Raw genomic sequence first — 23,281 nt, 5'->3', positions numbered from 1 at the left:
TCACTCACACCTCCATATAAGAAACAATTTAGGCTTGAGAAAGTTGTAGAAAAAGAGTTGGTAGTATAATCCCTAAACTATCTCTCTTTTTGCAGATCATAGTTTCTGTTTGATCAGGATGAATCATTTGGGGGGAGGGGGGGAAATCTCATTTAGTGTACCTGCGTCCTCTGTCCTGGTCTTGACTGACACAGGGCTAGGTTCTCCAACCCCAACACTGTTTTTGGCCAAAACCCGAAACTCATACTCCACCCAGGCATTGAGATCCACTACAGTGGCTGTCAGTGTGCTGCCGTCGATAATCTCAGGGACTTGAAAAAAAAACAACAGAAAACATACAATACTTACACATGCATAAAAATAGCTGAACATGTAGAATAACACTAAAACAAGATAACTAAATCTATACACAATTACAAAATAACTAAATAAAAAAATAATATATAGTCTTTGTGATGAATGAAGGGTGAGCTTTGGTTTTGAGTCTCAACAGTCACAGAGCTAAAAAACTGACTGTGCTTTCCTTACCTTGTGTTGTGCAGCAATACCTTAAAATAAACCCTTTAACTGACTGATGCAAGTGTGACGATGCTACAAGAGACCGTATGACCTCAGAGGAGGACGCTGCAACGTGGCTACTCACTGCTCCTAATACTAACAATGGGTGAACTGCAAAAGGTAAGGTCCTGTGAGGTCTCCACCAACTCCTGAGAGAAATGTCTGGCTCTTAAGGTGCTAAATGCTGCTGCTGATGTTCCAGCTAGTACCAGCTAGTTTTTACCTTTTTCGCTAAAGTCCCCTGACTGGCTGGTGCAGTTGCACGCCAGTAAAACTAAACAATGACCTGAAAGATGCAGAAATGCTCTACAGAACTGAAGGGTTGGGTGATAATTATCTTTTGGTTTATCATTACAAGTGGCCCCTTATAAAATTACACAGTCATTTGATCCCTTGTTAAAATGAAAATGATTATAGCAGCTTTTGTTTGTACTCTTATTTCTTTGTTTAATACGGATTGCATCTAACGACTGTGTTACATTGTAGCATTACTTATTAGTAGGGCTGTCAAAATAACGCGTTAATTTCGATTAATTAATCTGAGAACAAATTAAGATTAATCCATTCCATATTGACGTTTGACCCGGAGCCATTCTAGCCACCATTGAACTGTAAAATGAAGGAGGGAGACGAGAATGTTCTGCCTGGATTATTAATTGGAACATTTACTTGTAAAAATCTTCTTCCTACCAACCCTGGCTACCGAAATCTGGTGCCACTGATATGTCTGCGCTTCTCTCTGATGCTCTGAAACACAAACACCGCTGCACATGACGCTAGTTAACACTATACTCGACAGCAGCTAACGTTAGCCTATCGCTAGCTAGTAGCTGGATTAAACACGGTTAAAATGCTGACAGCTAACGCTAAACGGTGTAAAATTTGACTGTGTTTTACTGTAGAGGATTCAACACCGGTATGTAACAATCTGCAGCTGCCGTTCAATGAAACTGGTAAACTACAGCCTTATGGTGCATTTGAAGTTATTGTAAATGTCCTTTTCCCATCTGATGGGAGCAACAGCAATTTACTACTGAAATTAGTTATTGTTATTGTTAAATCATTTCATTTTGACCATATGGCCTTAGCAATAAACAAGCCGTTCTTTAATGCCACCGACTGTTGTTTAGTACCCTTTTTTTTTTCTTTTCTTTTTTTACTTTCTTAAAAAGTATCGGTTCAGGCACCATTAATATGTATGCGATTAATTTCGATTAATTAATCAGAGTATGTAATTAATTAGATTACATTTTTTAATCGATTGACAGCCCTACTTATTAGTGAATGTTTACTGTACTTTAGGGTGTGTATATGAATTGTAAAAGATATATATATATATATATATATATATATAAGTTGTTTTGTGCTTTTCTTGGGTGCTTTTTTAATGACGGACAACAATTCTTCCGTTGATCAATGAGCACTGTCCTTGTCTGATAATCTATTTATATAAAAGCAGGGGCTTTTGTTGGAAACAACTTGCAATAAGTGCATTCAACCTCCATAGGAACAAGAGCTAGATGTCATCCACACAGATTTGGCTTGACTTATGCAGATGAAAAGGATTTGGGTCTTGACTGAGGCGGGAGTAAAGGTCATTAAAGTGGTTTAAATGAGATCATGTAAAAGCAGCAACAATGACCTCTAGTTCTCTTGAGTAAGACCCTGAATCCCTCCCATATCCAGAGCCTTCATTCTGTAGCTGACCCTATACTCTGACCTCCCAGCTGAAGCGGGAAGAGAAGTAAGAGAATATCCCTGTGGGGATCCATGAATTATCTGAATAGCATCACATGTGGTATAAGATGAAAATTCATCTTCAAGTGCTGCCTACCTGTGTTAACCCTCTGCCAGCCCACAGTGAAGGGAGTCCTGGTCTGGATAAGGTAATTGGTGATGGGGCTGCCGTTGTCTCTGCCGGGACTCCAGGCCAGCTGGGCTGTACTGTCTGTCACCTCCTCCACCGTCACAGCATCTGGAGGACTGGGGGGGCCTGGCTCAATCACAGGAACAGACACTGTACTTGAGGTACTTGCACATGCAGAGGCGCAGACGAGTCTGCAGAATGTGGATGTAAATGTGTGTACTCACACGTACTGCAAGGACAACATGAACCGCATAGACATTTGAGATTACTATGGCTTTATATCTTGAAATCAACATTGGCAGGAGAAAAACATTTTTAAAAAGCTTTGAGTTTGAGGAGAAGTTGTGCCCTTTGAAAGGAATTAAAAGTTAATTTAAGGTGTATCCTCCAATATTCAACTGACTTGTAATCCTTTCCTTTCGTGGTCCCCCCGGTAATTGGTCGATGAAACAGCAGATGTAAGTAGATGCAGGGAGTCAAATGAAAAGGTAAAAGATGAAAAAGGGCCTCATAGCCCTTAAGAACCAGAGTTTTATCATTTATTTTCATTATCCCACCAATTAAGCGGTGTGATGTTTTACTTTAGCCTCATCTACTGTTTCCTGTTCTAATGAATGGCTCATTCTTGTGTCAGCTCATCAGAAATAATAGACCACTAGAGCTGCGAGACAGACCGGAGAATAATAATGCCCCTAGCCTTGCTCACACTCCTCGCCGCCTCTGAAGGGATTTCTAATCTGAAGCAAAATATTCAAATTATTATAGTGCTAAATGATTATTTTAATACACAATCAATGGTAGAAATGCATGTATGCAAAACAAGTAACTGCTGAACTACATTTTTTTGTTGTTTACAGAAGCCTTGAACGTGCTGCCCACATCCATTTGGCCTCATACCCTGGCTTTAGAGATATTGATCTTTGTAAAACTCATTAGCAGCTCCTGATTAAAAAAAAACTTTAATACACTGGCTTAAGTAATACATATTAATGCAGCACACAATCAAGGATCAATTCCTTATCCTCTTAATTATATTTCATTGGCCGAGGCAAGAGGGTGCTGTCAATGTCTTGAGGGTGCTAAAATAATCTGTGATTAATATGGACAGACTGTCTGGGCTTTTATTGTGTACTTGGCACAGGGCAAATTAATATCTGGCTGTATTATGAATACTTACAGACACGGTGAAATTGTTTTGATTTGTACTGAATATTAACCAAATTTGTAATAAACAACGTCACACACACAGAAGTGGATATAAATATAAGTGATGAAATAATAATGATAAAACACAATGTGTTGTACTGACTGTCATAGTAGGTGTTTTTCCCTACGTACTCTCTTCCAGGTTGATGATGCAAGCACAAGCACGAATGCTCACCAAGTGGTTGGAATACTAATGACCACGATGTTATTCGTAAAACATGACCTCCATAACCACCACCACCCAGTGGAGTGTTTGTGAGGCATCATGGAGTGGCATCTAAAACATGTTTCATTGTAAAATTACAAGAATCCAGATGATCACTCAAGAGTCTTTGTGTCAGGAGCGATTATCATTGACCTTCAGTGCTGCAAGAGGAGTGGAGCGAGACACGATCGGAAATGGTACCCTGCAAAAATGACTGAGCTCCTATCATTGGCTAATATTACATGATAGTAATAATGCGTCCATAAAACACCAATAATCAGCATTACTGCAAGTACGATCATAAAAGTCCATGTTGCTGCGATCACACTCGCTCCAACTTAAAGCACAATCCCACTGACATACTCATTATCACAGTTAAATGATTCCTGCATCCTTCACATTTTTGTCTTCTTGACAAGCTGATAATACTTATTACTTAGGTGGGACATTGTATCAGTGTTGTAGTACTCGAGATCGGTCTCAAGAACACTTTTAGAAGGTCTCGCAATCAACCGCATTTTTACTTGGTCTTGTCTCAGTCTCAGATAAAGAGGACTCGGGATTCTATTTCAAGACTGGTCAAGACCACAACTGCCTTTTGAGTATTTCATCAAGGCATTTCTCATGATACACTTATGGCAATAATAGGGGTCAATGAAGAACAATCAAAATGTATTTTCCGTGGGAGTTTTTTTGTTTATGGGAATGTGGATCTTTCAGATCAGTTTGAGGAGTGCCTATTGTTAGCATTTTCCACATTTTACTGTGGCATGCAGAGTGGGACTCGCAGTGCTCTGGTCTTGGTCTTAACTCTGTCTCAACCCCTACTCTGGTCTTGGTGATGACTTGGTCTCGGTTTAGGTGGTCTTGACTATAACACTGCATTGTATGCAGCACTTTTAACTGTAATAAATTATTTTTGCATTGTTGTTTTGATAATTTTACTTAAGCTAAGGATCTGAGTATTACTAATTAATGTCCATTGTACTGATGTGGCAGCAGTCATCTCAGAGACCAACCTGGGCAAATAAAAAATACATGCATGGCACCACTGGAGGTGAGTAAAAAAGCATGGTTCTTTGTAAACTAGGTGACCACAGCTTGGAAGCTAGATAGAAAAGCAGTCATGGAGGGCAAAGAAGCCCATACAGTATACAAACACTGCATGTGCTTAGTAGGGTGTTGCACGTTATTTAAAAGTGTTACTTGTGTCCTTTATGGGTCAAGGTATAAAGGCAGTGGGGGTTTGTTAGAGGACTGCAGTTGTGATCAAGCGAAGCCATTCTTTGCACTCTCTGACTGCTTTTCTATCCAGCTTCATGCTTTGTCGCCCAATATTTGGAGCCGTTCGATCCAAGCTATGAGACAGCCATGACAGCTGCCATGAGCAGGATGTGTAAATAATGCACATTCTGAATCCCAGACAAGTTTCTCTCCAGTCAATATTAGGCCAATCCATTTCCATGGCCTTGATATTGCTTCTGCTTGAGAAACAGCCTTATTTCCACTTAGTCCTCAACCAATTGTAAAGGAGTGCTTATTAATGCCATTTGCCTGGAAGATCTTTAACTTGCCAAGCTGAATCACTTGTGGGTATCCTTACAAGATAAAGCATTTCAAATCTTGACACCAATATTATCCCTCACCTCATCTGACATTTAACATATTTGCGTAGTGTCAATGTGCTGGGCTATTTGACATACTGATCAAAGCCAGAAACATCCCTCCTCTCACTCTTGTCTCTATGCAACACAAATCTGCCTCTCCCTGAAACACATAACAAAAGTTGTTCTATTTTGTTCTGCCCGATGTAGCTCTTGACAATAGTGTCTCTCTGGCGCTATACATACTGCATGAGTGAGCACAGATGGGCATCTGAACATTCCACTGTCAAGTACATTGCAACAATATTGAAAATTGGTCATTAAAAAGAGGGAGAACATTTTCACTCAGTTTTGTCAAGTTTTTTCATCTACAAACATCCCTGAATGCAATATAAAAGAAAAGTGTTTGATGTAATCAAGTGACTGCTGCAAGAAATAAGCAGGGCATACAAACTGTAGACTCTTTGATGACATCTAGAATCATTTTCATGAGGATATTAGCATTTTGGTCACACTGCAATCACCGGCTGAAACACAGCCCATTTGAGTTTAAAACCCTAAGTGAACATTATACGCCCCGGTAGTCGAGCATTCTTTATATTCTCAGTTAAGTATATTCATATAATGTCTCTAAAGATATATATATTTCCTTTATTTGTTGCAACAAACCTATACAGAGACATCTTTTTATTGTCGGTTGTTGGATACATCTATCACCCACTTCACAGCTATTACATGGCTAAGTGTCTTTGAGCAAGACACTAAACCCCAAGTTGCTCCCAAAGGATAGGCCAGCACCTTGCATGACAGCTCTGCTGCCATCGGGGTGCGAGTGTGTAAATGGATGAATGAGAGGCAAATTGTCAAGCGTTTTGTATGTTAAGGTAGAAAAGAGCTATATAAGAACAGTCCATTTGTCATCTACCATGTACAGTTAGGTTGAATTTCCGCTTGAACCCAAAAACAATCCTGGCTGTAAGCCCTGTTTTAATTAGTGACTGCAGAACAGAGAGGTTTTCTTACCTTTGACAATCAATACAGCCACGGCTGACAGACTCTCCACATCCGTGTCCACCACACAGATATATTTTCCGGCATGGTAAAGCTGAATGTTCCTGATCATCAGATCTCCTGCTGTTCTCTACCAAGGAGCAAAGAAAGCTTTATGTAGCATGAAAGATAACAGACCTTGTGACAGCTTATTAAAGAATGTAGTGAAGCATATACAGTATAAGGTGCAGTAAAAAGCAGTGCCAAAAGACGTTTGCAGATACTGCAGTTATTTAGCTATACTGTAGGACTCTGCAGAGGAAAATCAGGCCTGTTTTTAAAAAGATATTTGACACATATGTCTTGACAGTTCTTGAAGTCAAAGCCATAAACATAATGAAAAATCCCTGAATATGACAGAACCTTTTAGTCGCACACTTCTGTGCAAGATGAGCTCAGATGAAAAGGATCAGGGCCAAAATTCACACAGATTGTATGCAGCAAATGGAATTTTTGTGAACAACAAGGCCTCAGCTATTTCCCTTGCTTTTTACGGAGGTCATCGTCATGACCTTCTAGAAATTACACAAATAAGCTATTACTATTGAGTTCAACCGTTTTTTTCTTGAGGGCAAAAAGGCCCTCTAGATTCTCATCCGAGAGAACACCCGCAAGCAGCAAATGGTAAATTAGTGGTGAAATTGTTCTACTGGTATTGGCAGAGAAATGTGGCAGTAGAGCCAACGTCGTTTAATTAGGGAAATTAGATTCCTTGAAGCAGCAAAGTTAAGTTTATAATATCTTTGGACTGGGGACATTCTAGCATTTCTGGGGAAGTCTCTTTTCAGATAAGAACATTGTGTCAGTCAAACACACACAGGAAGAATGGTTAATCTCGAAGGGTGTGAGGGTTGTTCTAAAAAGTGTTTTGTCATTTGGGGCTCTGCCAAGACACCTCTAATGATGTGTATCCCCTTTCTGTTATGAGGAGCTGTGCAGCAGGCTATGACAAAGTAGGATTTGAAAAGAATTCAAGACCAGCCAAAGTATTAAAATATAGATTACTTCAGAAGGCTGAGCTTGAGTAGGAGAAGTGTACTGAAAAAGATGACAACCTGTCACAATGGCTGAGCAACTAACGCATTACCTACACTACCGGTCAAAAGTTTGGGGTCACTTAAAAATTTCCATTCCACTCCATTATAGACAGAATACCAGCTGAGATCTGTTTTTTTAGTCAGGGCAGCAGTTTTCAGATTATATTATGTGCTTACATAATTGCAAAAGGGTTCTCCAATGTTTTCTCAGTTAGCCTTTTAAAATGATATCAGATTAATAAACAGAATGTGCCTTTGGAACATTGGATGAATGGTTGCTGATAATGGGCAATGTAGATATTGCATTAAAGATCAGCCACTTCTTTCTACAACAGTCAAGAACCCTTTTGCAATTATGTAGGCACATAATGTAATCTGAAAACTGCTGCCCTGATTAAAAATAAAATGCAACTGATCTCAGCTGATATTCTCTCTGTAATGGAATGGAATGGAAATTTCTAAGTGACCCCAAACTTTTGAACGGTAGTGTACATGATAGTTTTTATTTAGGAAGTGTATTTTGACGTAGCATAGCCATGTTCCCATTCACAAATGTACAATTGGAAGCTTAGAGGGGCTGAATGATCTAATAGTGCTTCCTTCCAAAGATTTACACTCAGCTTATTATGCCTAAGAGGAGACTTTTAGAATTGCAAAAAAAGGATGGTATCACAACTATTGTAGCAAAACTAGCCACAGTAAATCTCGCCAAGAAATACCATGATGTCAAACCACAAGCTGTCTCTTTTAACTAATGGTAGGGGTGAAGTGAAGCAAAATGGGAAAAGGTACCAACTGCCCATTCGCATGTTCTGAGGAAGTATGACTGCGGGTCACTCACCCCACCCACTAGCTCAAAGTGACCGTCTCCCTTTGCAATGAGCTGTCCGTTGAAGGCCCAGGAGAAAGAAACGTCAAGGACGGGGTCACTGGCGACCTGACAAGGTAACACGATGCTCTCGCCCACAATGATCTCCATGTCCACTGGCCCCTGGGTGATTCTGGTTGGATCTGCCCCAGAAAAGAATTGTGGGAGGGAGTCATTTCGGACGTGGTGGCTGCCAATCTCACACAGAACATGAGACATTTCATTGCGAGATGAAACCAGATGTGCAATGTATTGGTTATTTTCTGAAATAGAGAGACAACACTTAAAAGAACATGCTCTGTAATACACTAAGTCACAGGCAGAGTATTACTAGTAGTACTCATGAAAGTCTTAGTCGAATAATGTGATAACACGCAGCCTGCCACTACTAAAATGGCCTAATACTCCAAGCTGACACAGCTAGAATAATCTTCTGAAATCCTGATAGCAATTACAATACACTGCAGATCAGATACAACTTCATGTAATGGGCTGCTCTGTGCATCCTGCACAAAAATGAAGGGCGCTGCTTCAAAGTCTACAATAACAATCATTTGGCTAAGTCTGCTGTGCTTCAAAAGTCGAGATAATGCATCGTCTGGAATCAAATAAAGAAGGTGCAGCACAAAGGAAGAGGATTTACACCCTTACATCTTACCTTATATAGACTGCTGAGGGATAAGAAAACCACATGTTAAAAGTGTCCCCTCAGTTCTTAAGCAAGTAATAATCAATGACTGGGTCAGGGCTCTGTGTCACTGACTGCATTATGGCCTTGAAAGAAATACCCCAGCCATTTAAAAAGATAACTGCCCTTGGCGGTTACAGCGGCAGACAATAGCGTTCAGCACATTAATAAAACCAATATAAGAACACTCAACTATCACTCCACTGGAAACACACGCTTGACAATAACAGCATCTGTAACACCTCCTCATTGCCTCCACTCAGGGCACTTTCATTTGTTGCTGTAAATTGGTTGTTTCAACTGCTTTGAGGAAAACAATGATCAAGTATTTTCTCCAACACCTTCCAAGTGGCTTATTGTAGCCGCTGCGGAATGCAGCCTCGCAAAACAACTCAATAGAATTAAACCGAAAGACAAGAGTTTATTTTTCAAGTTGCAGTTGAGTTTGGGTAACTTACACCTCCTCAAATAACTAAATAAACAAAAAAATATATTTAAAAAAATGTATCCAAACACATTTAAGAGCTGTTTCTTAATTATGCAAAGTCACTCAAGATTAGAGACATCCCAAAGTTTTGACACGCTCCTCAGAGCAAATCATAAAGTTTGTTTATGTTTTCTACCCACCAGTTATTGACTCCAAGTCCTCGCGGTACAGTAGCTCTCTCTTGCGTTAATCTATACTGAGCGATACATTCTGCTTACTAAGTTGGATGCACAAACATTCTGCTATTTTACAGCAGAGCTTACCGGTCACGAGGAGCCGTCCAGTTGTGCTCGACATGCCAAATCTATTCCTAGCGAAGCACGTATAGCTGCCTGCATCAGACTTGCTCACATTGGCAAGCCTCAATGTTCCATCTGGGGAAAGTGTGATTCTATAGGAGTGTACATATAGAGACAGCAGTTTGCAATCCAACTTCCAAGAACAAAACAAATGATTTCATCATTAGATAAACTCTGATTCTGGATTTGTCTAAATGTCAGTGTTCTGCATCATCATAGACATCGAGCAGTTTGTGCAGTAAATATTGATGAATTACACCAAATGAAAAGAGCACAGGTGAGATGAATAATGCATCCGCTCTGATACCTAAACAGAAGAAATACTGGATTGGTTAAGTTCTATTACTATCACTACTACAGCCATCAGCCTTTTGCTGTGGTTTCAGATACACATACAGCAATTTTCAGTTCAGTCATTACCTGTCATTGGTGTGGATAGGCAGGTTTCCTTTCTTCCATAAAATGCTGGCGATGGGATAGGCCTGGGGTTTACACTCTAAAGTCACTGTGGTTCCTGCCTTGGCTTTGAGCAAAGCTCTGAGGACGTTCCCTGTGAAGTCTGGAGGAGAGGCTGATGGAAAACAGTAAACTGACTTTAGTACAACACTGCAGCAAATCTCACAGGGCATTTGAAGCAGGCTTTCGTGTGATCTGTGGAAATCATCAAATCGTAAAGTAATGGAGACAGACACTTGAAACATTTGTGATGGGGAAAAAATAAATATAAAATCAAATCACTCTGCTGGTGATTTTTTGTTCCATTTTCTTTGTAGAAAATGGATTTATGAGGAAAGCCTATCTGAATACAAACAAGTGTGTATCTTTTAATTAGTTTAACTGTAAAAATAAATAAATAACAAAATCATGTTCATTGTCAAACTGAGAATTCTGCATATATCACCCCATCCTCACCTTAACATCAATGTAAATCAGGATATCATGAAGGGGAAAATAATTTTTTTAATGTGTTTGGCCCCACAAAACCCTCCTCGCTGACCCCATTATCCGATAATCCAGACAACCTTTAAGAATGACAGTAAGATGACCTTTAAGATTCTTTGCCAACAACGATTGGAGGATTTAAGGCAGAGATAAATGCCATCCTACCTAAAACCATTAGTTCAGCAGCAAAATATATTGCTCCGTGTTTATTCTCAGCCACACACTGGTACATGCCGGCATCAGATAGTGTCAGCTCCGACACTGACAGTACTCCGTCCTCCACATGGATTCTGTCCTGTGAAAAAACAGATGAAAGAAAAGCAATTATTGCTTAAGACTTAAAGGTAGCTTTTGCTTTTGCTCAGCGCGCTCTGACAAAGCTCAATAAGCATTGGGTTGGGTTAGAGGCATTGTCAATGGTCGTAGATCAAATCAGGATTATGTTGCAGTGAATTAATCAGTCAGTGCACATACCACATTTTTGTTTTCCAAATAAGCATGTTCTCACCATCATGTAAATCAGTCTTTACAGCGTGTAATGATATCCTGAAGGGAAAACTGAGTGTGCAAGATTGTGTGTATGTGTGGCTAAATTAAGGGTCCTGTTATAAAAAGAATTTTATTCCACATATGCATGCATCATCAGACACTTTTGATGAATAATTTAACCCAAATAGATTTCGTTTGAGGTGCTACATGTAAGGTGTTTGCATTTAAAAAAATCTAGCCATAAAACTAAACGCATCACAGTCCAATCTTATATTGTGTTTGTTTAGCCTGTGAGGATTAAGCTCTCTCTTTGGATGTAAGAATATACATTTACACAACAGTATGCTCATACACTGAAACTGAAACAATGAAAACAGACAATACTGCCCTTTTAACATTAAAAAGGACAATGATATTCAAATATTGCAACAGTGAATATATTCTTAAAAATCTAATTAAAGAATGACATTTAAAAAAGGTATTTTTAATAATACATCAGACAGGTTATACTTGCAGAAGCCACGCCCTGAGCGGTATCAAATGCTACTAAGAAAATAAAGCAACAGCAACATGTTAAACTCAAGTTTGAAGCTATGCATTTCCCTGGTGGTCTGGGGTAAGGTGTGTAGCTATATACAGTATATTTCACAGTGGATTAAACCCATTGTCCCTAAATCTGGAGGAGCTAAGACATGCACCATGAATAATGAAAAACAACCACTGACTCCTTTCAAATGAAATGGAGCAATTTCCCAGGGACTACACTGATCCACTCTCTAAGACTGTGTAATCTGCCAAGGTAGAGCAGAATAAGAGACATTTACATCCATGTCTCATCACTGGCACACCTCAGTAAGATGTTTACACTCCTCTCTCATCTCACTCTAAATTGCACTCTGAAAAACAGCCGTGTGTTTGACGACAGGCTCTCTAAAATGAAAGGACGAGCTGAAGCTGAGGATTAAGTCTTTCAAATGAAACATTGGTAGGTGGCAGAAGACGGGCACTAATTTACCTCTGAGAGTAGCTGTTGGCCGTTCTTCAGCCACGTGTAGGAGGGTTTGGGCTTGCCATTGGCTCGGCATTCCCAGTATAGTCTCTCCTCTATGGCCTGGGCCGTGTCCTTCATGGCCTGCATCCACTGAGGCTTGGCTGAGGGAACAGAAATATACTCCAGTGAAATATCTGAGGAGAAACCAGGGGGAATTATTTATTTATTTATTTATTGTAGGAGCAGAATTATCTTAACAAAATATTCTGCATCCAAAATAGTTAAAAGGAAAGCATGCGTAGGTTGACAGCTCAAATAATTGGAAATCAGTAAGTGTCAGGAGAATGGGTTTGTCTTTAAAGAGGAGCGAGGAGTGAATGTAGGGTATCACTTAAAATGTGTCAGCAGCCCATGGCAAGTCAAGATTAGCACGAAACACTGCGCCACAAAGCAGGAAGCTCTCATGACGGTTGAAGTGCACCCGACATCACCGCTCACCCCAACCTGTCACCTTAATTCTGTGTATAATAAACATCCAGCACCCAACTCCCTGGCATCTTACCTCTTACATATTTACAGCTTTTCAGGACTTTTCATGGGTAGTGTTGTGCTCATAATAAGCACAGCTCACTTCGTAGGCACTTTACAGTACATACACATATATATTCCAATTTCACAGCTGTCATTTTCCCTCTCTAACAAAGTCATAGGGGGTTAAGTAAGCCAAGAACCACAAAATATAAAAAATGCATTAAAAAAAATTCTTTGGGAGGAAGGCAATGACTTTTTCCCCAGCTGTGTATATAACAATGAGCTGTTCAAATGTTAAATGCTAAAAACAATTATCATTTTACCAAAAAAGCAACTCTTAACCTTAACCACTTAAACAAATTGTTGATGACACATATAACAGCAACAGCATTAAATCGATAACACGATGAATGGAACATCAACAGCAAAGATCTTACACAATTCGTAATAGTTTAGTAACATGTTTTGTGTTGTCATGCTCTTAGCAAGCCAAACAAAAGTCTCAGTACCATAAAAGGCCAGTCGACCAGTGGCTGTGTTCTTGCCCATCTTGTTCTCAGCCACACACTCGTATCCTCCTGTATCATCCTGCTGAAAGCTGGGGATCTCCAGCACGGCATTCGAGTACTTCATTTTGACTTTGCTGGGGAAGGGAACGCCGTTAGCCCTCTTCCAGGTGATTTCAGGGACAGGGCTGGAAGAGACAGAGGAAGAAAACCTCAGCGGAGATTCTGATTCAAGCTCTGTAAAAATTGTACGATTATCGCATCATTTTGCAGGTCTCTGTAATACTACTGCAATAGTGTTTGATGGAGCTTAAAAAGCCTATTCTTCACTGTATTTATTTGGCGGATGAATGGTTTAGAGTTAACCCAATCCGGCAACAAAAAAAACCCGTCTCACATGGGTTTCAGACCAATCCTGGCTTGATACCACACTCTAAGAAATATAATTGCCACAGTAACTTTACGATATAGAAATCCAGAAATCTGGAATGAACGACAGCACAAGATTGAAAACATGCTTCAAGGAATCCAGCTTACTTCCCAAGGGCGAAACACTCCAGCGTAACTGTTGATCCTTTTGCGGCGGGTACATTGTCTGGGAAATTAACTTCTATTTTCGGCTCGTATTCACCCATCACTCCTATGAAGAGCAAGCACAAGAACTTGCTCAGTCGTCCATTATTCATGACTTACAAGCAAGATGGCTCGCATTACGGGCCAAACAATAGCACTGTAAAACTAACAGAGGAAAAATAAAAGACACACAAGCAAACATTCTCTCATGGGTAAACTCAAAGTAGTACATCACTTAAATGTGCAGTTGCCAGAGTGCAGTGAAATACCAGCAAGGAATAATTTAAATCTTTTCTTGGTGGTATGGCTGTTTATCTATTATTTCAAAGCTTGAGTGAGCAGTTCCCAACCTTTGGTGTTTTATTGTTTCTATCAGTATTTAAGACAGTAAAGGCCAGGATCAGAAAGCAATGCGATGGGATTTAAATTTATGCAGCTACATGTATAGTACACTGAGTGGCAACTAACTGGTTGAGCCACCAGAACACTCAATGTAATGGTCCAGTGATGTATGGCTTATGTTTAATTCATTCGAAGGCAATCTTTATTCACTCTTTCTATGAAGGCGTAAAAGAGAATAGAACAACGGACCAAAGAAAACCGACTTGAAAATTCATGTGAAAGCACAGGGAAAGCTTTTAAAGGGAATGCGAATTATAGGAAAGCCAAGTCAGCAAAGAAGAGATTTGGGTGCTTTGTTTGCTGGCCTACATTGAGCAGCAACTATTTACTTACAAGCATTAGCACTTGGTGACTCAACTACAGCGAGGCAAGAGCACTCACGCAAGTACGATGATTAAAGCCACCTTGAAAGAAAAGGTCCTTAATACACGGCTGAAAAGGCACACTTGTCACATTATGGCCGTGAGCTGCGTCTTACCATCTGTCCTGAGGATCAGAGATGTGGGTGAGCTCTGAACTTTGCCCTTTGTGATGCTGTTCATCACGACACAAGTGTAGTTACCCACATCAGAGGGCTCCACCTTGGCAATGTAAAGGTTTCCTGTCTGCTGGGAGACGAAACGCCGATTGTCTTGTTGAACAAAGTACGGGTACTCATTGAAGACCCATGCATACGTAAGGTCTGGAAGACAAAAATATGAGCTAATCATGGATACCATTTAACTTGATAGTAGTCAAAGATTGTCCTTCCCATCAGTCACTTAAACACAAAAAACATAGGAAAATATGGTCCAGGTTGAAGAAAAAACAAAGTTACCCTTTAAATGTGATTAAGAGTATTACATGTGATTATAAAAAGGCTAAACAATAGTGAAAAGATTATACTTTCATCTTGTCAAAACATGAGAACTTTAAAGAGCTGCTGGAGTTCATGAAGGTTTTACCTCCTGAGGAAGTGGGCGTTCCACAAAGCAACACCACTCCTTGTCCCTCACGGACCGACACTGCGCTTCTGGTGTGGACTTTGAAATGATCAAGGTCTAAGGGAAACAAAAAATGAAAAGAAAGATCACTGCAGGATATCACATATCAGAGTGGAACAGAGCTGCAAAAGCTTTCAGTAAAACACTGACACAAGCCCATAAGGAAATTGTCATGGGAATTGCATTTATGCTATGCCTGAGAGACAGAGAAAGAGACAGAGAGAGAGACAGAGAGAGAGAGAGAGAGAGAGAGAGAGAGAGAGAGAGAGGAGCTTGTTGATATGAGGGGGTTTTGTGTACATTTCTATGAAAGATAAGTAACCACATGAGCATGGCATGATGGGATATGTTGCATTCCAAACCTAGGCCATAACACAACAAGAAAAGGTTGAAAACACTAAAGAAAGTATTTAAAATCAATACTTCAGCCATTGATGAAGACCATTGTTGCTTGGTCTAACTTACATTATAGTATGTTAAAGTAACTATGTCTTCTTATTATTCTATGCTGTCACATCCAAATAATGCTGAGAGATAAAACAAACTAAAAACCACATAATAGCAGTAATATTACATATGTTTTCCAGCGCATGTTAATAGTGAAAGGATCAGGAGCACAAAAAACTGACGCATATTTCATCTCTGGTGGTATGTGCCAGGTACTCTGTATAATCCAATAACTTCACTTAATCAGTTTCAAAGTTTTCGATTGGACTATTTTCATTTAAAGTTGAAAATGAGAAAACCTCTCATCAGTGAGGTGTGTAAATTATCCGGTGTAACCAATATATTATTTCTGTTAACACTCATTGTTCTTGAGTTTTTTATGTCAGTATGTCTTAGCAGTGCATATCTTAAAAGCATGTCAAATACAACCTCAGAGAAGGTGTGAAAAGATGTTTAGTTGTGACCTGATGAATAGAAGCCTTAATGAATAGCATATAAATATTATTCATTTGAGATGCCACCAAATATATGTGATGTGAGAGAAATCACAATGTATTAAGTACAGTCTTTCAAAGCAATGTTTGCACTGTTTATTTTATTAATTTGCATTACATTTCATAACAGTACTGGCATATTATGTTCCAGTCAAAGTAAATGTTGGTTTAAAATCCTTATTGAGGTATTCTTCATTCACTACTCTACCCCAGAGTACATCCAATAAAAAAACAATGACTTTTGATCGAGCTAAGCGACGAAAAGTGAAGCAGTCATTTAAGAAAAGTCGTCACACTCAAACTGCTCCCATGTTACTCAGCATTTAATGTTGCTTCAAAGTTGCAGGACTCATAAATATTGCAAATATCACCCACCTAGTTCAGTGTGCGGCTTCATTATTTGCTAAGTGCAGTTACACTTCCATACCATTTCTTAATAAAAAATTACAAACACAGACTTCAACTTACAGGCAAACTGCAGACTTGCTCTCCTGCTGAGGATAGCTCCTACAGTGTTAAACGCCATACACTGGTACATCCCTACATCCTGGTAGCGGTCCAGACTGCTTATAATGAGGTTGCCCCCAGACAGACGCCGCCGGCGATCCAGGCTCAGATTTATGAGAGTCCCATTCAATGACCATCTGTGAGGGCAAAGACACCATCAGTCCCTGGAAAAACGAACCGTCCATTTCTTTCTACCAACCAAGGTGGTCTGACAGGAGGCGAGTGGAGAACACAACTCACTGTAGTAACTCACTTGAAGTCAAAATAATATACTGTACATTTGTGCTGGTTTCGAGGAAATCACAGGCTCGCAGGTTGAAGCATGAACAGCATTAACCTTACGGTTAATTTGTTTTCTGCAGTACTTCAACTCTCCAAAGTTTCAAACAAAAGCATTCTCTAAAGTCATAAAGAGTTGGACATGACAGTTGATTTTACAGTCCTAAATTATTGAGAAAAACTTTTTATAAAACTGCAAGTTGTTGATGATTTCATGCTTCTATCATATTCTGCACATTTCATGATTGTTGCATATTGTTTTGTTCCTGTAATCTAGTAATTCTGTAATCCATTATGGCTCTAGTGTTATTGGTTACGTGTTTATTTTACCCTTAAAATGCAAATTTCTTATTTATATAGTATTCTTCTGTTTCTATTCTATTTTTCTTTATTTAGCTCTACCACTATTTGCTGCTGCAGTGATCCCATTTTCCCCGCAGGGATCATTAAAGTTTAATCTTAGAGTATCATACACAAAGCTGTCTTCTGCTATTTAAGGGAAGCACAAGATAAAGGTTTTAGAAGCCATCCTAGATATCATCATCAGTCTTAACCATAATCACCTCTTCTCTGTCACATTATATTTACATAATGTGACATTATTCCACCTTTGACTTCTAATTAGGACAAAACATTAGCACTTGGCAAGAGGTAACAGTGGGCTGATGTAACAAAGGATGCATTTTACACTCCTTTTCCCCTTCTATTACATCTTTCCCACACTTAGCAGGTGTGGGAATAAAAAAAAAAAATATTGCTCATATTATGCACATTTTCAGGTTCATAATTGTATTTAGAGGTTGTAACAGAATAGTAGGGTGGGTATTGAAACGCGGTGCCAATAGGGCACCGGTTCCGACGTAAATGGTAGTAACGAGACCAAATAACAACGAAAATTTCGGTTCCTCATTTCGGTTCCTGACTCTCTTTTTTTTCAGAAGCAATGCTACATTACCATTAGCTAGTAGCTGGATTAAACACAATGGTTAAAATGCTGACAGCTTACGTTAAGCGGTGTAAAGTGTGACTGTACTTCCCTGTAGAGGATTCCAACACTGGGACGTAACAGTCCGCAGCTGCCGTTGTCGGAAAAACAACACAGACGGTGCGTTTACTTGAAACTCGCCTCGCCAGCCTGGTGCATTCAATGTTGTTGTAAAATACCCTTTTCCCATCTGGTGCTTGTTTTTGTCATTTACCAGCAATTTACTGGTGAAATAAGTCATTGTTATAAGTTATTGTTATTACATTATTAATCAATCATTTAATTTTGACCACATGGCCTTAGCAATAAACAAACCGTTCTTTTTAGTCCGTTTTATGCTCCTTTTTTACATTTTATATTATATACATTATAATATACTATATATATTTCGGTTCAGGCACCGTTTAGGCACCGGTATTGGAAAAAAACCCAAACGATACCCAACCCTACAGAATAGTTTTACATGGTTTAATTTTCAAAAAGCACCATATTTTTGTTGTACTGCACATTGCTGCAGCTTCTCTTTTCACCCTGTGTGTTGAGCTCTCTGTTTTAGCTACAGAGTGAGACATCTCACTTCTGTTCAATCTTTGTTGGGAGTTGCACATGCGCAGTAGCTAGGTAAGGATAACTAGCCAGTCAAAGGCAGAGCATGAGGGCGTGCCATGCTAGCAGCTAGGCGAGCATTATAATGTGCGTTACAAAGTAACGTAGGTTTATCATGGAAGTAAAGGCTGGACTCCAATAGAGCTGTTTGGAGCAGTTTATGAACAGTGTTTTCTCTGGAAGATGGTAAGTCCCTTTGGGGTGGACTTTGGGCTTTTTCACTTTGTAAACCTATATCATGCACAAAAAAGATATATAACACAATAGAGGAAAGGGAAAAAGCCAAACAGCATAATATGAACACTTTAATTCATTGACTTATTCAAGTGCCATTATTCGGAACGAAAATACTTTCTTGCCACCACAACTCTCTATCTCTTCTTCAATGTTATTTAAAAACAGAGCATTGATGGGTTTAAGGACAGAGTACTTTTCAAGAATGTTCCATCATTTTTCTCAAAGAACAGAAAATATTCTCTTTCCTTCTGACACATTTTGCTATTCTACTTCTCTTAAATGGAAAAGAAAGACGTGGAGGCCATATTGGCCAACTGTCCAAAAGGTTTTTGAGTCTAAAGTCCAAAATGATAATAATCTCCAATTTTTAAAGAATATCCAAAACACTATACGTCAATAAGTGCTTGCTGCCAAACTCTTGGCACTTGTACTTGATAGCTGTGTTTCTGCATGTATTGCAGTTAACCCTACTTCATAAGGCTATACAGTTTGAAAGACTAGAGTTTGTATGATGAATACCTATAGGGTTGGCTCAGATATAGTGATACTTGTGTATGTATGTGGTTAGGTGTCTGTGCCCACTGGAGTGCATTCAGCTCTTTATCCCATAGTCACCTCTTTTTGACCTGTTCTGAAGTGCCGTTGCTGTTCAGTGGTGCCCTTAACATTGGTCAGGTGATTAAATACCAACTCCAAAACTGAATTACTCTGCTTGAGACTCATTTTGTGAATACATGTTGTCTGAACATCTGACCACAAATAAACTCAAGTATTTTGAATCATCCTGCAGTCCTGAGCCCACAGGCTTCAAACCTCAGGTCAAGTAAAGGTTAGGTTTAGATTTCTTTCTTCTTCTTTTTTTTTTAACTGCATCACTTTTATGACCTGCTGTGGAGAATATGCTTTTCCATACAAGATTTGTTTTTCTCTTATGAGTTATTATGCCGCCACAGTGTGTATACTACAAAAGTCTCATCTTTGTGAGTGACAGGACTGGCAGAGGAAAGGAGAAGAGAGAAAAGAGAGGACGGGGGAGGGAGCAGCGTGATTCTATTTACACTTCAAGAGAGAAGCCAGAGAGGTGCTGAGAGCTTGCAGAGCCCAGCACAGCCAGTTTGACAAGACACCACGTTAAACATGCTCATTTCACCTTTAATCAGTACATGGAAATACCTGGTCTTAGGCGGGGAATGTGAAAAGCCTGAAATAATGAGTGTATGTACTCCCCACCACTATCATTCAGCTCGTCTGTGCTGGCTGTGTCAAAGTAAGTCCACTGGTGAACACCAAAGACACTTGCAATCAATGCCTGTTGGTGCCAACTGGTGTCTAGCAACCTGCATTGGTCTCACAGCGTTTTCTAAGAGGAGATTTAAGATGCATTAAAATGCTACACGTGTGTCGCTAAGATAATTTCAGACGAGGCAAGCGGCAGATTGCATGTTAGTCAATATGAATTAGTAAAGCCATAATGACGCCACTGCTCAGACTGTCTGTGTGCATTTCAGTCTAATTTGGAGAAAATGGGAGCAAGCACCTGCCTATTCCATGTGATAAATCTTTATAAATGCTTATTTACAGTCCTGTGAATGAGTGAAATGGGCTTTACATGAATGGTAACTGCAAGGCAAACAGTAATATGTATGCATATATATGCACAAACACACACACACACACACACACACACACACACACACACACACACACACACACACACACACACACATACATATATGTGTGTGTGTGTGTGTGTGTGTGTATTGTGTATATACAGATATATATATATATATATATATATATACTCAACAAAAAAAGAAACATCCCTTTTTCAGGACACTGTATTTTAAAGATACTTTTGTCAAAATCTAAATAACTTTAGAGATCTTAATTGTAAAGGGTTTAAACAATGTTTTCCATGCTTGTTCAATGAACCATAAACAATTAATGAACATGCACCTGTTGAACGGTCGAAAAGACAATAACAGCTTACAGGCGGTAGGCAGTTAAGGTCACAGTTATAAGAAAATTAGGAAAGTAAAGAGACCTTTCTACTGACTCTGAAAAACCCCAAAAGAAAGACGCCCAGGGTCCCTGCTAAACTGCGTGAACGTGCCTTAGGCATGGTGCAAGGATGCATGAGGACAGCAGATGTGGCCAGGGCAATACATTGCAATGTCCCTACTGTGAGACACCTAAGACAGCGCTACAGGGAGCCAGGAAGCACAGCTGATCGTCCTCGCAGTGGCAGACCACGTGTAACAACACCTGCATAGGAGCGGTACATCTGAATATCATACCTGCGGGACAGGTACAGGATGGCAACAACAACCACAAGAACTGGCCAGTGTGGTGCAGTACATGAGGAGGAGATGCACTGCAGTACTTAATGCAGCTGGTGGCCACACCAGATACTGAGGGCTACTTTTGATTTTGACCCCCCCTTTGTTCAGGGACACATTATTCCATTTCTGTTAGTCACATGTCTGTGAAAACTGTTCAGTTTTATATATATATATATATATATATATATATATATATATATAAGTTATGTTCCCTGTACTGATCACAGTATTTTACATTATTGTGGTCCTCTTGTGACATGGACACCTCAGAAAATGCTAACAGGGATGAAAAAGCAAGTGCTGCTGATTCTGAGCTTGAGTCCCTCTATGTTCGTACAAAAAAAAGCAATAAATGGTGATGGTTACTATTGACTAAACTACAGCGTTTTTGTACTGCAAAATGTATTTTTAGAATCCAGTTTTGAGACTGATTTTGGGATTAGTGATTTTCACGTAGTTTAATAGTTAAAAGTAAACGTAAATTGTAAATCTCAAATAATGAGCCGCATCTTTATCGTACACACACACACACACACACGCACGCGCACACGCATGCACACGCACACACACACACACACACACACACACACACACACACACACACACACACACACACACACACACACACACCTCCATTTGGATGTGGTCTTACCTGTACTGAGGAGGTGGTATTCCCTTTGCATCACAGGTCAGAGTAGCTTCTTCTTCTATGGAGTCGACAGGAATGAACAAGTCACCTGGCTCCATCCTCCATTTTGGACCATGGTATGATCCACTGTCCAGACAATCTGTCAGAGAGAAACAGTAACAGCCTGAGCATAATGACTGAAAAAATGAGCATAATGACTGAAAAAAAGTGCTATTGTGATAGCAGAGTTCGGCCACCATAATTCCCTGTACTTCTGGAGGAAATTGGATATTCTGTTCTAACAGGGAAGGTCTATCAAAATGGGAGGTTGGACATTACTAAACATGGGAAGTTGAACTTGATTTCTTGAGATGTTGCAAAGTGCAGATTATTCCAAAAGAATAAGCTAAATAATAATAACAGGATGCCATTCCAAGAAATATTCCTTTTCCAGTATTTAAAAACAAATGCATTTACATATGATAAAAGATAATCGTTTCTTGGTCAATTTTTGTACAATATATGTCAAAAAATTCAAAAATTTGTTTTGACTTTATAGGAACAATCCTTGGACTCTGTTCTTGGTGAACATAAACCCTATGATAAATATGTTTGATCTGCGTTTTGTGTTAATTAAATCACGGAAAATATGATAAAAGACAAGGAAACAACAGCAAATTTTTCTTCATCAGGTTACAATCACAGTCGGAAAGAGGAAGATTGAGAGCATTGTGTCTGTGTTGTGAATGGAAGTCAATACTGAGGAGTGTCCCTTTTAACCGTGGACATCCTATCATCTCTGACACTGACATGATTTTCGGCTCTTCAGCCATCATCCCACAACTGTAAATGTCCAAACGTGAAAGAATCATTACTCATATAAAAAGGTGGTTTACCTGCTAGACAGTCGATGATTGATAACAGTAAAAGCTGTTTCCATGGCAACGTCATCTTTGGCAGCGAAGGGCAAATGAGACTTTCATCCAATAAGCTTTGAAATGGCACTCTTGTTCTCCGAGAGAGGGGAGCTTGACCTGTTTGAACAAGAATTTTGTTGTAAAACAACTCGCCAACCCCCGATATTTGTCTTTTTATCACCCATCAGGAGAAGACAGGGCAAGTTTATATTTGAGTAGCGTAAATATAACTACGATTGAAATTGGATGTGGAGTTTGGTGCAGGATGCGTCTCATTACTTCTGTCCATTCTCACACTTCCGATCAGTGAAGATCCACACAGTGTCACTTTGTGCCCTGAGCTTCAGGCAACTTGCACCCAGAGATGTCTGAGGGTGATACCAGAGGCATATGGGAAGAAACCCATGCCAATCTATTAGAAGGGGGAGAGGGGGGGGGGAAACCAACGCCTAAGCTCATCCTTTAATTGGACGGATTTATTCTGGCTGCCTGAGGAGTCTTGGACCTGGGAATTGGGTGCCATCCAATCAATTAGATTCCCCCACAGCAGCAT

At 39.6% G+C, this 23,281-nt stretch overlaps 1 protein-coding gene across 1 annotated transcript in view; it reads right to left on the bottom strand.

The window, feature by feature from the left end:
- Positions 1 to 22,762, bottom strand: part of cntn3a.2 (contactin 3a, tandem duplicate 2) — a 31,063-nt gene extending 8,301 nt beyond the window's left edge. Inside the window, exons 1-15 of the mRNA XM_078253942.1 lie at positions 22,708 to 22,762; positions 21,836 to 21,971; positions 16,696 to 16,871; positions 15,248 to 15,343; positions 14,782 to 14,985; positions 13,866 to 13,968; positions 13,332 to 13,516; positions 12,316 to 12,452; positions 10,977 to 11,106; positions 10,290 to 10,440; positions 9,834 to 9,961; positions 8,369 to 8,538; positions 6,464 to 6,581; positions 2,393 to 2,551; positions 162 to 311 (exon numbers count right to left, since the gene is read on the bottom strand). Of these exons, the coding sequence (XP_078110068.1) occupies positions 162 to 311; positions 2,393 to 2,551; positions 6,464 to 6,581; positions 8,369 to 8,538; positions 9,834 to 9,961; positions 10,290 to 10,440; positions 10,977 to 11,106; positions 12,316 to 12,452; positions 13,332 to 13,516; positions 13,866 to 13,968; positions 14,782 to 14,985; positions 15,248 to 15,343; positions 16,696 to 16,871; positions 21,836 to 21,971; positions 22,708 to 22,762 (2,098 nt within the window). The remainder of the gene's footprint in view (positions 1 to 161; positions 312 to 2,392; positions 2,552 to 6,463; positions 6,582 to 8,368; positions 8,539 to 9,833; positions 9,962 to 10,289; positions 10,441 to 10,976; positions 11,107 to 12,315; positions 12,453 to 13,331; positions 13,517 to 13,865; positions 13,969 to 14,781; positions 14,986 to 15,247; positions 15,344 to 16,695; positions 16,872 to 21,835; positions 21,972 to 22,707) is intronic.
- Positions 22,763 to 23,281: the final 519 nt, after the last annotated feature.

Source organism: Sander vitreus, chromosome 7 (assembly GCF_031162955.1).
Source record: "Sander vitreus isolate 19-12246 chromosome 7, sanVit1, whole genome shotgun sequence".
NCBI classification, from domain to species: domain Eukaryota; kingdom Metazoa; phylum Chordata; class Actinopteri; order Perciformes; family Percidae; genus Sander; species Sander vitreus.
The sequence above is the reverse complement of the archived record's forward strand: the minus strand, read 5'-3'. Positions and strand labels throughout refer to the sequence as shown.